Source organism: Branchiostoma floridae, chromosome 11 (assembly GCF_000003815.2).
Source record: "Branchiostoma floridae strain S238N-H82 chromosome 11, Bfl_VNyyK, whole genome shotgun sequence".
Taxonomy (NCBI): Eukaryota; Metazoa; Chordata; class Leptocardii; order Amphioxiformes; family Branchiostomatidae; genus Branchiostoma; species Branchiostoma floridae.
Window position 1 is genome coordinate 391,506 of NC_049989.1, and position 16,139 is coordinate 407,644.

The 16,139-nt window shown below is 41.1% G+C and overlaps 1 protein-coding gene across 4 annotated transcripts in view; it reads right to left on the reverse strand.

The window, feature by feature from the left end:
* LOC118426690 (citron rho-interacting kinase-like) overlaps positions 1–16,139 on the reverse strand; it is a 38,097-nt gene that overhangs the window by 6,971 nt on the left and 14,987 nt on the right. For all 4 annotated transcript variants that reach the window (XM_035836216.1, XM_035836213.1, XM_035836218.1 and 1 more), the window contains 19 exons: positions 15,143–15,196; positions 14,258–14,437; positions 13,688–13,785; positions 10,925–11,081; positions 10,466–10,542; positions 9,893–10,055; positions 9,072–9,169; positions 8,666–8,828; positions 8,201–8,298; positions 7,594–7,747; positions 6,746–6,842; positions 6,151–6,293; positions 4,907–5,095; positions 4,334–4,527; positions 2,807–2,942; positions 2,222–2,326; positions 1,694–1,834; positions 922–1,029; positions 134–305 (listed from right to left, as the gene is read on the reverse strand). In XM_035836216.1, coding sequence (XP_035692109.1) covers positions 134–305; positions 922–1,029; positions 1,694–1,834; positions 2,222–2,326; positions 2,807–2,942; positions 4,334–4,527; positions 4,907–5,095; positions 6,151–6,293; positions 6,746–6,842; positions 7,594–7,747; positions 8,201–8,298; positions 8,666–8,828; positions 9,072–9,169; positions 9,893–10,055; positions 10,466–10,542; positions 10,925–11,081; positions 13,688–13,785; positions 14,258–14,437; positions 15,143–15,196 — 2,527 coding nt within the window. The remainder of the gene's footprint in view (positions 1–133; positions 306–921; positions 1,030–1,693; positions 1,835–2,221; positions 2,327–2,806; positions 2,943–4,333; positions 4,528–4,906; positions 5,096–6,150; positions 6,294–6,745; positions 6,843–7,593; positions 7,748–8,200; positions 8,299–8,665; positions 8,829–9,071; positions 9,170–9,892; positions 10,056–10,465; positions 10,543–10,924; positions 11,082–13,687; positions 13,786–14,257; positions 14,438–15,142; positions 15,197–16,139) is intronic.

Sequence of the window (16,139 nt, forward strand, 5' to 3'; positions counted from 1 at the left end):
ATGGTACTGTAGAGCCTGTACTCACCCCGTGGACAGATGGTACTGTAGAGCCTGTACTCACACCGTGGACAGATGGTACTGTAGAGCCTGTACTCACCCCGTGGACAGATGGTACTATAGAGACTGTACTCACCCCGTGGACAGATGGTACTGTAGAGCTGTGCCTTGAGCTGTGTAATCTGCTGCTGTAGATCTGAGCTGTGGAGTTTCTCCTGCTCCAGTCTCTGCTGTAGTTCCTTGTACTGCAGCGGCATGGCTGAGGGGGTGGCAGGGACATCCTTCCCCTTGTGAAACAGTCCCAGCACCTGGGGGGGGGGGGGCATGCAAGGGGAACATTCACACCAAATTCAGCAGTTGGATACCAGCAAAGTACATCAGGGTTGGTCCTTTGTACCAGGAAAGTGGAAGTGCCAATTGGGCAAGTGGCTGTCTTCTGTACCTGTGCTATCAAGCCAGCACAATTTTTCTATGGGTATTTACGTACCTTCATCTATTAGCCTGGAACATTGTTACATGTGCTCTGTTACTAAATTTTTTGCAGCAATTCCAAATGCAAAGGAAAATGTCATTCAAGTTTTGTTAAAATTTGATTTGTGGAAATGGCCAAAAGGCATGTACTTGCCCATCAGAGCCAGTGAATTTTTAAAAAGTTTGTCCAACCTTGCAGGAAACTTAACATTAAATATGTACGTGTGATTTTTTTACTTTTTGTACTCACCAGATGTCATTACCTGGTATTGTGCAACACAATGCACATTTAATTTTACATCTAAAAACCCTTATCTAAAAGTATAGATTCCATGCATTTTTGCACAAAATACATGTCATGTATCAAAAAAGAGTATTGAATATGAAAGTTTATTATACAAAGTATTGAATAATCATAGAAAAAAATCTGCTTCTCTCCAGGCAAACTTGTACCTTTTTCTTCTTGCCTGTTCCGTCTGTTTTAGCCTGTAGGAAGTCAATCAGCTTAGTCTGCTGGGCAATGGTGGACATAGTCTTCACTGACTCATGGGAGTGGGTCATCTGCAAGGAAACGTCATTTTCTCATTATCTGTAACAAGACTAGGTCATTACGCCCTCTGTACATTTTACACAGTACATTTGTCTGTATTGCATACTAGGTACACCACATTGTGGCGTAACACTTCAGGTTTGTACTGAAGTCCAAGCTGCATATCCAGACAGATTTACTTGATTCACTCACACAGGGAAGGACCCCTACTCTTTTGTGTGGTGGGTTCTTAAACATGCTCTGGATGTGGCTATCGTCAAACATAGGACTTCCATTTAACGTCCTATCTGAGAGGCAGCCCTATCCTAAGTTGGTACTCAATTTTACCTAAGTTAAGGTAAGAAGTTGTGTTAAATACCTTTCCAAGGGGACAAATCAATGACATATCAGTGGACTTGAACCTGGTGCTTTTGTTAAGCTGACTTACTTAGGGATATATGACAAATAAACACACCGACAAACACACATACTCAGCACCACGTGTGTATTCACTGAGCCTCTCACATTCCAGACTAGACTGTCCCATTTGTCCTGGGAGAGGGGGAACTAGGCTATTTTAATCTAAGTAATCTAACAACTTATTGTGCAAGAAACACCCTGTGTGGGAATCCTTGTAGGGGCTGTTTTCCAGTCAATGAGAGATCTAAATTGTGTTATAAAAAAATGACTCCTCACAAGTATGGCCTCCATCTGATTCTCCAGCTCAGCCTTCTCCGTGTGCAGCTGTTCTCCTCTCTCCACAGCTGTCTCCAGGCCCTGGGTCAGCTGGAAGTTTGTGGCCTTTAGTGAGGTCACCTGGTCCTGGAGCTTCACATTCTGATACAACAAACATGTCAAAGGTCACCATCACATCTACACTGGACAATCAAAACATTTTCTTTATACTGTGCTGCCTACAATCAGCAAAGGTTGAACTTTCTCAGCCATCTAAAGAATCAGAATAGGTACTGCAGTGAAACTTCGGGTTTTGCTATCTCGTGTTCTGAACAAGCTACGGTCATGATTTTTGGGTGTTAGATGGAGCTTTTTGGGAAAAAACTCTGAAGAGGATAACTCAAGAAGGGAACAACAAATTTGCATGATTTTTGGTATGGTACCTTAGATAATGTTGTACAAAATGGTGTGAGTGTTATGAACAGTCTCTTGGAAGAATTCCTGTACCCTACTATCTGACTGAGTGTGATACCATATGGATGGGCTTACCTCTTCTGTCAGTCTGTCATTGGTGCTCTTCTCTTGAGCCAGCTTCCTCTGCAGCCCATCATTGGTCAGCTTGATCATCGCTAACTTCCTCTCCGACTCGTTCAGCTGCAACAACAGTTTCATCAGGTTGGTGAATGGCTGGATAACAAAGTTCTTAATTCACAACCACATGTTTTTCAAGAGCTGACGTCTTGACAACCATCTGTCATCTTTTCTTAGGGCAAAAATAACATTCACTTTGCACTGCAAAACCGCTTTGTTGGTAATGACAACTAGCTTCAGAACTAAGTGGTTTAAAACTTACATGTAGCTGGCTTTACAGTTTGGAGAGGGAAATTTTGACAGCCCTAATTGCCATGAAATCACTGTGCTGGTTGGCATCATTACAGCCTTAAAGCAGCATGAAAACTATGCAGGATGAAATCAGTGGAGCAGTGCAATACAGAAAGCTTTCTGCAACTTACAGTTGGTATTTTGCACCCTATGGACAATATTCAGCTGTGTACTCTGTGTAAGTTATGTGTGGAAGGGTGAATATACAAGTCACAAGGAAATGAGGTTGTGTCTCTGATACGACATCCTTACATCTTCCAAGAACTTCCTCCCCTGCTCATCCCTGTCCTGCAGGTGTTTCTGCAGACTGTGCAGCTGCTGCTGGTGACAGGTGATGGCTGTCTCCATGGCTTCAGTCAGCTGCTTCAGCTTCTCCTCAGCACCACTCCTGCAGTAACACATGTCACCATTATCCAACATTTCAGGATACATTCAACAGGGCTTGAAATACTTTTTTCTGCATACCTGCACTGGTGCAGGTTACACTGAAATTACCTGCACCAGGCAAATTTTACCTGCACCACTCTGAATTTAGGAAGGATGAATCATACTAAAATTGTCCAGGTACCATTGCTACTTTTTCTTTCATACATGTACTTTACAGGTGGTAAAAGTCAATGCAGCTAATAACAATCCATGTACTAGTACAATGTATAAAACTCAGTACATGGACCAGTGCAGGGTAGGTGCAGGTAGGTCAGAAATACCTGCACAGCTCCAATTTTACCTGCACTAACCAGCATATGCAGGTGGTATTTCGAGCCAAGTTCAATCATAACGTATTGCATGTATTAATTAAATAAACATATTTATACAAAATATACACCCTTCTGATGCTAGTGAACATCAAACCTTACAAATCATGTTTCTAGACTAATATTACTGTGGATTGTGCATGGATGGTGTTCAGCACCAGGGACAGGTATGTTTGCCTGTGTGTGGATGGTGTTCAGCACCAGGGACAGGTGTGTTTGAGTGTGTGTGGATGGTGTTCAGCACCAGGGACAGGTATGCTTGCCTGTATGTGGAAGTTGTTCAGCACCAGGGACAGGTGTGTTTGCCTGTGTGTGGGTGGTTTTCAACACTAGGGACAGGTGTGTTTGCCTGTGTGTGGATGGTGTTCAGCACAAGGGACAGGTGTGCTTGCATGTGTGTGGATGGTGTTCAGCACCAGGGACAGGTGTGTTTGCCTGTGTGTGGATGGTGTTCAGCACCAGGGACAGGTGCGTTTGACTGTGTGTGGATGGTTTTCAGCACCAGGGACAGGTGTGTTTGCCTGTGTGTGGATGGTGTTCAGCACCAGGGACAGGTGTGTTTACCTGTGTGTGGATGGTGTTCAGCACCAGGGACAGGTGTGTTTGCCTGTGTGTGGATGGTGTTCAGCACCAGGGACAGGTGTGTTTGCCTGTGTGTAGATGGTGTTCAGCACCAGGGACAAGTATGTTTGCCTGTGTGTGAATGGTGTTCAGCACCAGGGACAGGTGTGTTTGCCTGTGTGTAGATGGTGTTCAGCATCTGGGCCAGTGTGTTTATCTGTTTCTGGATGGTGTTGAGTGCCAAGGACAGGCATGTTACATGTGTGTGGATGGTGTTCAGCACTAGAGACCGATGTGTTTGTGAATGGATGGTATTCAGGACTAAGGAAAGGCGTGTTCACCTGTGTGTGGATGGTGCTCTATGCATCTACACTACATCTGCATGACTACATTTGTATGTCCATGTGGGTGGCATTGTAACAATAGAATATCTTACAAAGGGTAACTGCAAGTTTTTACATACCTTGCGAGTTTTTCAGTGCGGATCTCTCCTTCCATCTCCTGTAGTCTAGTCTCTGCTGAGAGTGTTTTTTTCTGCAGGCCAGCCTTCAGTTCCTGCCAGCTGCGCTCCTTTTCCTCCAACTCCTCATTCAGGGACTCCAGGGCACCTATCTGTTCCTCCAGGGTGGTGCAGGTCGTCTTCAAGACATCAATATTCTGAGGACAAAAATGTTAATGAAACACTGATTACTTACTCAATATGGATAAAGAGAAATGTACAGTGGAAACTGTATCCGTGCATGCATAGTACATGTATTGCCTTTTATATCCTGCAAGTAACAACCAATCTACAGTGTACTTTGCAAACACAAAGAAAAAGGTTGTTTAAAATTCCTAATTTTGTGGAATCCTCACTGGTCCATTATGAAAGATAAATTTCCCTCAGCATTGTATGTACATGTACAGTTGTAGAGAAAATGTTTCAAAACTAAAAACTAAGCTTGAATTGAAGACTGTTACTTTGTGACTGTCTTCTGTGACTGTCTATTTCTGTCTTTATTTCATTTTTGTGACAGTTGTTTTTGATTGCACATACCAGTTTCTGACTGGCACACAGCTGTTTCTGCTCGGTGAGGCTGTTCTTCAGCTGTTCCAGCTCGCCCTGTGCTGTCTCTCTGTCCTCCGCCATGTCCCGCACCTGCTCCTCCAGCTGCGCATGTTTACACTCCAGGAATGCACACTGTTCAGCCATCTGTTTCAGCTGGTCCTCCAGCTCTGTCACCACCTACACACCAGACAGGTGTCAAGCATGTTTCTTCTTATCAAATATAATCATCAAAGTATAGGCAGAATTTCATCTTATTCTTAACGACCAATTGGTGGATGGATCGTGGGCATGGATCGTGGCCCTTCCATGAGCAGTGAATAGATTTTGAAAATTAAAAAAAAAATTAGGCATACAGTGTACATGTTGGCATACCCACAGGTGGAGGAACTTACTGTAAAGTTAATGCAGAAACTTTCGCGGTGGTTTAATGTTTGCGTTTTTTTGCGGTGGCCGCTTCACCGCGAACTTTAAACCGCCACGAAAAGTCCCTTTCCCTCGCAACTGCGAAATTGAATCCCCGCGAACTTAAATGCATTTTACATGTACAGTTAGTTCTTTTCAAAAATTAAATACTTGTGATTAGAAGTTTTTTTTTGTTAGTAATGGAGGGACAATATTTTTCACCTTTGATCTGACATCATTGTCATGTAAATGTCTAGCAAATTCTAGTAATACTAAGAATTCATGGTAGAAGTAACTGGCGAAAATTGAGTTAACTGTTTTGTTGAACTGTTTTGCATGGCTAGATTTTATGTAGCTGTAATTTGGGATGTCAGATTCTGAAGGATGTTATCAGTGTTAAAATTTCCTAAAACAAGGGCTCTAATAAAACTCTCACTCTCAGAATTTTGAACTTCTGCAGTAAGGCCTACTGGCAAGGAAAAAACATGATGTTGTCTTTCTGATAACTGCCCTGAAAAAAGGAAGCAGCAGTGGGTAGGGGTTCTCTTTTCTTGGGGGGTTTTGGCTTAAGTGATCCAACAAATACTGTTTAACAATGTAAAACTGAAATGTATCAGAATATTTTCACTATCCTATTCTAATAACACAGAACATTTTATAAGCACATTTCTCTATTTCAACGCATATAAGGGACAGCATGTTCGAACACAATTCTGCAACATTTTCATCACTCAAAGTCAAACAAAAAAAGGCTGGCTAGGGTGTGCAGTTTTTGCTGGGGTTGGCCAGGCAACCGGGAAGACAACAGACCTATCCAGTTCCACACATACCTCACAGCTGTCTCTCAGCTTGTTAAAGCGGTCCTCAACATCTTCTTTCTCTGACTGCAACTTTGTCAGTTTCTCTTCTGTTGTCTTCCTTTCCGAGGCAAGCTCCTTCTCCATTATATGAAGCTTTGTCCGTAGATGCTCTTCTAATAACAAGAACACAAAACCAAAGTCCAAACAACTTACAACACTCATAATATTGATGTTCATCTCTACGAATAATAAGTTACAAGAAAAATGTTTCTTGATGCTGAATTGCCCTTTATATGGTCTCCTTCATGCAATATTCCCAATACACTATTTTGTGAATTCAATATGCAAAATTGATACAATATTAATCAATTTGAATCTCCCTCTTCACAGAGGGTCAGGGTGTCATTTTCAAGTTTAAAATATAAACAAACAAGAAATGTAGGTCCATACAATATACAAAATGTAGTTAACGTTATTCAATTTTTTGTAAACATCCGGCTGGGACAACAGTGGAACTATGAAGGAAGTTTTGGAATGCTTTTTTTTTCAACAAAGTTTTCTGTATATTAGCATCATATTTTACAGACATGTGACTTAAAGATACACCAATGAAATGTAAACATACCTGTTTGACTCTTGACCATGTCTTTGTTAACATCTGCTTTAGCTTGAGACAAGTCTCTCCTGACTGCCTCCAACTGCTTCTCATACTTGTCTGTGGACTGCCAGATGGAACATAACAATAACAGACTCTGAGGCAATCCAGGTTTGCATGGGGGGGGGGGAGATATGAAGTGAAATATGACACAGTACAGGGTTCAAATACCTACAGGTACACACAACATACGATTTCTGAATAAATAGTACAATCTTGAATGGAAGATGTGTAAACCCCTATCTTGTTCACCCTGCAGAAGCAGTACATCATCACAGTACAGGGCTTGAAATACCTTGTCTGCAAACCTGCACTGGTGCAGGTAACATTGAAAAACTACCTGCACCAGACAAATTTTACCTGCACCACTTTGAATTTTGGAAGTATGGATCATACTAAAATTGTTCAGGAAACATTGCTTTTTTTTTTCTTTTATACTTAAAGTTTATAGCATTCAATGCAGCTAATAACAATCCACATACACCTACATCATATGACATTTTTGTATAAAACCCAGTACATGGACCAGTGCAGGTTAGGTTCAGGTAGACATCAGAAATACCTGCACAGATCCAATTTTACCTGCACTAACCTGCATATGCAGGTGGTATTTCGAGCCCTGCAGTAGTATTACATTGGGAAATAAAACCACTGCAAACATTTCAAGATATACAGTCTTAGGCATACGTTTCATTTGAAGAAGACTCTTTTATATATTTTTGCAACGGTATGTAAAAATCCAGCTGAAATATTTCTTAGGTGAGCAGCATTTGGCAATATCAAAGTTAAAGTGGTGTACATGCTTTCAGCTGTGTTACCTCAGTCAGCTTGTCCTTCAGACTACGGATCTCCTCCTGGAGTTTCTCCTGGCTGTTTTTGTAGGACAGCAGCTGCTGTTCCAGCTGTCCCTTCTGTGTTTCCAAGTACAGCTTCTGCTGTTTCATGTCTGAAAACAGCTCTTCCTTGGCTTGTCTGAGAAGGAACATTACAACACAGCAAAATCAGGATTTGAAAGACTAGTGTAACTAGAATAGTTTAAAGACAGGACACAAGCTATTGTCTAATTTCTTCCCAAGAAACATTTAGCATGAGTGTCTACGTACATTGGAACTTTTGCAATCTGTGTTAATATGATATTCAGGAATGAAAGGAGACGGTGAGATGATAATCAATATCTTAAGCAGAAGGCAGGATGTGCCTGTATCAGTGTATGGGGTTTGCCTGTCAAAATTGAGAAAATGATGGCAGATGTCTCTTTGCCAGGACTGCCACCAAAGTAGCTCTTTATGGGAGCTTAAAATTCATAGAATGAAATACTTTCTGACTACTTAACACAGTCATGCATACTGAATATGTTGCCAACTTTATTCCATCTTCAAAAATGCCAGGCAGGCATACTTTTGAGGTGTGTTATTCAGTACGTACCTGAACCTTGACTCCTTAGTTCGGTCCTCCTCTTTCTTCCTCAATTCCTTCACCTCACCTTCCAACACCTTCATCTTGGAGTGTAAACGGCCAATAGACTGGAACAGAAATTCAACAGTCATATAATGACTAATCACGATCATACAACATGAGACCCATTCAAAATCAAATAAGACATAAGGTTCATGAACTGTATCAATGTATTTATCATCCAAGTATGTTATTGAGATGAATGTATAAAACAATCATTTATCAAAACTTGACCACTCTCTGACAACTATAGTGATGGAGCACCATGAGATTGTGCATGTGAAAAAGTGTGCCATGTTAGGGCACCTCCCCTTATCTTATGATGTCTAACCTACATCATTATACTATACATGTACATGTGTAGTGAAGGATACTATCCATGTCATGTACATGTGTAGTGCCTGGTACTGTGCTTGTGTACATGTAGTGCCATACCTCCAGGTGTGTAGAAATGGCAGAGTCTTTGTCAGTCAGCTCATCTCGGAGTCTTGCCTCTGCCTCCTTACACTCTATGATCTGCTCCTCCAGCCGACTTTTAGCTGCCGTCAGGTACAAGCTCTTTTCTTTCATTTCACTATACAGCTCTTCAAATTGTTGTCTGAGGAAATATAATACAACATAATGCACAAGTTTAATCTTTCGTTTATCATTCTACAGTGAATTATGTGGTCTTGCAGTCTCATCGCCACAGAAATTTTTATCTGTCTGAGAGTTGTTGGGAAAGCCAGTTTGTTGTTATTGGATGGGCCCTCTTCGCAGCCAGGGGATGAATTGCAAGGAGCAAGAATGGGCGGAACTAAATCCCAAGGATCTATAAGGTGTGGAAGATCTTCAAACCTACCTTGACTTGGCTTCTTGACTCTTGTCCTTTACTGTCTTTTGTTGTTCTTTCAGCTGACTTTCCAAAACTTTCACTTTGCACTCCAGCTGACCTAGGAGCTGGACAGTAAAGTGTTGATGATTGTACATGTCATGTAAACAGCAAAGACATCAAAATCAGTAAAACAGAATTGAAATTGGGCACTCAATAAATAGGAAAAAAAAGGGATATGCTGCCTTAAAAATTCTGAACAGGATCCATTCTCTTCAACAATTGATGTTTTGTCCCACACATTACTAGACAGCTGGTGCAGTGTTGGACAAGTGTTCATAAATTCACTGGCCCTCTTGAGCAAGTACAGAGTCGAGTCATTTCTGAAATAAATTTTCTCTGGCCAAAAATATGTTTGGAATTGCTCGAAAGAAATTCTTAAATTTTTTTTAGTATGGATAGTATGTTAAAGCGTGTACAATGTAACATTTGTTTTAGCTATGCACAATTTAGTCTAGCTAGTAGTCCGTTACCCATGGAAAAAAAAAACGCTGGACCAATTGGCCAAGTACATGTAAACAAAGACGCGCTTGCCAAATTGGCATTTTCACTTGAAAAATCGACCAATGAACTTGAATGACCTGGCACTATACAATACTCAGCAACACTACTATAGCCCACATAAACAACACCACACCACCCACACAACACAACATCACACCACAACAACAAACACGGTAGCACGTACACACCCGCATTCCTGATGAATATTACCCCACACAGCTATGACTGGCATCTCCACAAGTTACAACAGTTTCAATGAAGGGATCATTATACAAATAACTTCCTACATCTCTTTGTTGGGAGATTGTTGAGTCCCTTTCTCCCAGGTCCTTCCTCAGTTTGGTCTCAGTTTTCCTGCAGGTGCAGACTTTCTCCTCGAGAAGAGTCTTCTGAGACTCCAGGTACAACTTCTCCTGGGTCAAGTCACTTACACGCTGTGCCTGGGTTTGTCTGTCATGGTATCAGAAATGGACAGAAGGACTAACTTAGCACAAGGCTACTTGCCACTTCTATACAAATGCCACTTCTATACAACTACAATTTAGATACACTTGTCAAACATAGTCATCTGGCATCAATGCTTGTTACATGAACAACACAAGACAAAGTTTTTGTTAAAACCTGCTCATCGAGAGACATGCACAGTGTGTCATTGATGAAAGGTACAGGGTTCTACCTGAAATGTCTGACGTCTCCAAAGACTATCCAGTATCTTATTAGCTTGATGTCCAACGGTTAGCTTTCATCAACCAACACATGACATTAAAACTGTCTTTCTATTAAGCTACAGTAATATGTCAGGTCGCTCTCACTGATGTTCTCCCACAGTACACGGTCATTCCTCATCACATTATTCTCACCTGGTGTCCTCTTTCTTCTTTTGTTCTGACAGCTGGCTGTTCAACACCTTCAGCCTGGATTCTAGCTGACAGATCACCTGTAACAGACATGTAGGTGTTAGATTCCAGCTGACAGATCACCTGTAACAGACATGTAGGTGTTAGATTCCAGCTGACTGATCACCTGAAACAGACATGTAGGTGTTAGATCCCAGCTGACAGATCACCTGTAACAGACATGTAGGTGTTAGATTCCAGCTGACAGATCACCTGTAACAGACATGTAGGTGTTAGATTCCAGCTGACAAATCACCTGTAACAGACATGTAGGTGTCAGATTCCAGCTGACAGATCACCTGTAACAGACATAAATATCATGTACTAGGTGTTTGATTACAAACATTTCTTGCTGGGCCAAACTGGACATTGACTGACATGGAAAAGACAGATTATGATACATATGTATGAGAAATATATTACCTCTGTCTTCTCTGATAGCAGGGATGACTTGTTCTTCAAATCTAGAGTCAGCTTTTCCTCTGCCTTCCTGCACTTCTTGACTTGCTCCTCCAGATGGCGCTTCTGTGCTGCCAGCTGCTGGTTGTGATGTTGGAACTCATCCATCTGATCCTCCTGTCTATGCCATTCCACAGAGTTAAAAAAAAAAGGTAAAATGAGCCATAGAACTAAAAAGATCTTCAATTACACATGGCAAGTGGATTTGGGAATATGCAATTTATGCAAGCCCAATGAAGTCCATGATATACAATATTAGTCTGTAGAGAGATTGTTGCAACTCCAGTTAGAGTTTCGTATTTCAAACTCTCACATTTCAATCTTTAGGCCAGTGATAGGAAAGTTTATGATGAGAGTCTTAGGACAGGTTAGAGCAAGATTTCTGTAAGACCCTTGACCTCCGTTGGTCCTTAGTTACCTTTGCCAATTGCAAGAAAGTAACATGTTTTTGTCAGCATTTGTGTATGTGTCCGTCTGCGTGTCGTCTGTGTGTCAGTGAACACAATAAGTCAAAAATGCCTACTATATTTTTGGCATGTGGGTAGGTCTTGATGAGATCTAAAAATGATTACTCTCACCTCTCAAATAAACGTACCGGTACGTTTATTTTTTTCCGCCTCAAAATCCACCCGGTACGTCCTTATTTTAGACGGTACGTTTATTTTTTTTTCAAATTGGGGCTTTCTTTACTAACCAGGGACCCCAAAAATATTGAAATTTTGGTATTTTCTGCCCATATTTCCGCGGTATTTTCGCTTCAAATTCACTATTTTTCGGACGAGGCAGCACGGATTTCCCTGCCGCTAGCGCTATGACCCAAACATCCTCGGGATGCTTACCGGTACGCAGGACCGGTTCTGGACTTGCAAAAACGTTTTGGTTCAGGTCCAAAAATACCGAAACCCAAGTGATTCGGTACTGGACTCGTAAAAAATGTATCCTTTTCGTTTTAGACCATCTTTAACCTTCCATAAATCTTGAAATTTGCGCTGAACAAAGACGAAAACATCGAGGTCACATGCTACACACACAGTCACTCACTTCCGTAAATTCTCTATCAAAACACAGAAATTAACCACCAACCAAACAAATTAAAAAGTTACCAATACTTTTCCACAACTTTTCACCCGTAGTCAACTTGTTTTAATGTTCCAGCAACGAAAAAATCCTTCCAAAATAAAGCACAGCGTTCAATCGGCTCGAAAACATCCGCCATGTTGGATTCATCAACTCACGCCAAATCTCGCGGTAATGCACGAGATATCGACATATTTGCTGCAGTACCGTTATATCTCGATAGGGGGCAGTGTCTATGACCTCCTTGGTTTCAACAACATTGAAAATACAACAAGTGGTGAAGAAGGTATTCTACTAAGTTGGAATGTTTCTTCAAAATTTTATTTTGTAACAATGATCATAAAATAAACTTCTTTTTTATGTCTTCAATTTTTATTTTCATTCATTTTTTGCTTTTATTTTAATCTTTGTTGATGGTGTGACACTCAGATAAAGAAAATATGTGCAATAACATAGGAATTATTCTGTTCATTATTTATACAATTAACTGATATGGTACTGAGGCATAAATAAATAAAAAGAGCCTACCTGCTTATCATCTTCTCTTGGACTGAAGTAGCATGGACACAGTTTACATGTCAATTTGGTATTTTTCCGGGGGATACTTTTATTCCAGGGGGTACTTTTATTCGATTTTGAAGATTTGTCCGGGGGGTACTTTTATTCCAGGGGGTACTTCTATTTGAGAGGTGAGAGTACATTTTGGGCTCCTTAGCAACTTTCAATAAGGTACTGCTGTGGAATCTCTGTGGTTTTCATATCTTGTGTTCTGGACAAGCCAATTGGTCACGTTTTTGTCGGTAGGTAGCTCTTGTGTGAAACCCTATCCAAACCGAAATGGAAAGTTCTTCATACAGATAAAGGCACAGGCAGTGCCGGTAGCAGTCACCGACGAGCAGCCGGTATTGTCGCGGGCCTCGCTGACTTGCGGGTGCGGAAGGTAGGGTCCGGCCATCGAGGCAAACCATGGAGTTGAAGCCCAGAGCTGGACTCACTGGACGGACCAGCAGCATGGAAGCACAGTGTGAAGACTATTCCGACTGCTGCCTACCCCTGTGACAGGGATCCCAGCAGCAGTATAATCAAAAATGGATACGACGACGACGATGTGGTCAGGGAGAAGTGACATTAGTTTGCGCCCTCTATGGGGCCTTTCAGTCGCAGACTTTGAAACAGAGTTAGTCAAGAAGGGATGAATGAATTTTCATGATATTTTACCTGTAGGTAACTTTGATGCAGACCGAGGTAATGGTAATTTGCTAAGTATGCTAATTGCATTTTTTGCATAATTTAAGAGGAAAATTTATTCACTAATGTGCTAAATGACAAGAGCTTCATAAGTTCATACTCAGTACAGTATGTAACTTGTTTATTCTATTAACAGCTGTGTCGGTCAAGACTAGCTTGGATACCGTCCGATCACTACTGGGGACCCTTGCCCTGGGCAGGGAGTGTGAGGAGCCCGAGTGGAAATTGGACAGTACCCAGGCTAGGTCAAGACTGTCTGTTGTAACAGTTACAATATCTGCTGCACTTTGAACATGATCTTACCTGCAGTCCAGATACAGTACATGTAAATTGTATTCGGTCTGGATGCTTTGCCTAAATTTCCAGTTATTATTTTCCTATAGTTCAACAGAATTGACTTACCTTAGCTGTGTCTCATATTGTCTGTTTTCTTCAGCCTGCTTCAGTTCTGTCACATGACCCTCCAGTGCCTGGAGTTTGGACTCTAACTTGCTCACCAGCTGAAATACATTTTTAAATGTATCTGTCATCACCACTTATAATTATCTGTGTGCAGTCCTCAACTCATGTTCAGGTTCAAGACCAGATTCAGATCCAGAGGTTCAGGGTCAGTAAAAACAGGGGTCGAATCACCAGCTGTCTACCTGCACCTAACCTGTACTGGTCCATGTCATGTTTTTATACATAAATGTACATGTATGTCCTGTGATGTAGGGGTATGTGGATTGTTATTAGCTACATTGACTTTTACCACCTATCAAGTAGAAAAGAAAAAATAGCAATGGTTCCTCAACAATTTTAGTACGATCCATACTTCCAAAATTCAGAGTGGTGCAGGTAAAATTTCTCTGGTGCGGGTAATTGGCAATGTTACCTGCACCAATTGCAGGTATGCAGAAAAAATTATTTCGAGCCCTGAAAAAGAATGAGCTACATTGTTCTGAACATAAGGATACCTGCATGGCTCGTTACCTTAGTTTTCTCTGCAGTAGTCAGCATCTGAGCTGAAAGCTCCTCCCGTAGTCTGATGGTCTCCCCTTCTCCTGCACTCTGCTTGGCTTCACTCATCTTCAGTTTGTTCTCAAGAAATTCGATTTTGGCCTGAAGTTCACGTTCTTTGCTTTCTTGGTAAACCTCCCGTTCGCGGAAGCCCTACAAAGATACAGCCGGAGGCACAACTAGGTTTTAGTGCATGTTGTTGAAAAGTCATGTGTATCTTTTGCTGACACATGGTAAACAACAATAGCCCACAGCCCATATTCCAGACAATGCCTTGCACCCAAACATACGTTAAACATATGTTACTGTACATTACAGTATATACAGTGGACTACTACTTCTACAGTATATACTGTAATTCACTTTGTCTTCTCGGTACCAAACTTTCACGGTTTGAGAAAATTTAACTTGTTCTCGGAACTAAATGTTCACTGTCACGGCAAGTGCACATTAAAAAAGTCTGTAAATTATTTGTTATCAGTAATGATAAGTTCACGTTACAGTCGTCACCGTGAAAACCGTGAACATAACAGTACATTGAAAAAATCAGGAATTACAGTACACAGTGCCCCCCCCCCACACACACACACTACTCTCTTCCTCATACTAACCAGCTTTTATCTTGAACAACAACATACAATTTGAATAACATGCAAAGCTACCATGTAACTGTCAATCCACAGCGCATAGAGAGGGAAAACAAGGGGAGAAGAAAACCATGCAAGTAGAATTGTTTCAGACCATACAGTTTCAGTTGTACTTGCTGAGTTTTTGTTAATTAATTGTATACAGTAGTGCGTAAAATGATCATCTTGTGTTCAGATCTAGATACAGTACAGTGAAGATAAAACAACTTACTTCTGCCAACTTCTCTTGCAGCTCACTTGTTTTGGCTATGCTGTCTGCTGTCAGCTAAAAAAAGGAAACAAAAACACTTACTAAAAGAACTGATTCATAATACGCCTTTGTGAAAATGACATAACTTTTTCAAAGTTTAGGCCATGTTGATTTGATTACATTTTATGGACGACATCCATGCACATATCTATTTTCAACCATGCTGTTAATTGTAAAAAAAAAATTTTGGAACTTAATATACAGTCGTGAAAATGTCAATTCAAAGGTATACATAAGGTAAAAAAGGATATGAAAGAACAAAAATTATCAATATATTGTTCGGTGATCCAAACTCAGCATTGTCAATCATTTGTTCAACACTTTAATTTGATAATTGAAAGGAAACTTTTTATTTTATTTGCATGTTTATAGCATCAGTTTGGGGGCTTTTAGAGGATGTCATTCATATAATCAAATCAACGTGGCTTTATCAGTCACACTACGGTATCTAGATTAGCATGACGGCATCTGTGTGGAAAGTAAACGATGACAGGCTTTAACCTCTTTCCACTTTTGACCAATCAGTGAGGTTAGGTGTTCTGAGTCATTGAAAGTATATCGAGTTGTAACAGGCCAAAATATACACCTGGTTGGGATATACCCTGGACAGAATATACCCCTGGTCAGATATACCCTGGACAGAATATACCCCTGGTCAGATATACCCTGGACAGAATATACCCCTGGTCAGATATACCCTGGACAGAATATACCCCTGGTCAGATATACCCTGGACAGAATATACCCCTGGTCAGATATACTCTGGACAGAATATACCCCTGGTCAGATCCCCTGGTCAGATATACCCTGGACAGAATATACCCCTGGTCAGATATACTCTGGACAGAATATACCCCTGGTCAGATATACCCTGGACAGAATATACCCCTGGTCAGATATACCCTGGACAGAATATACCCCTGGTCAGATATACCCTGGACAGAATATACCCCTGGTC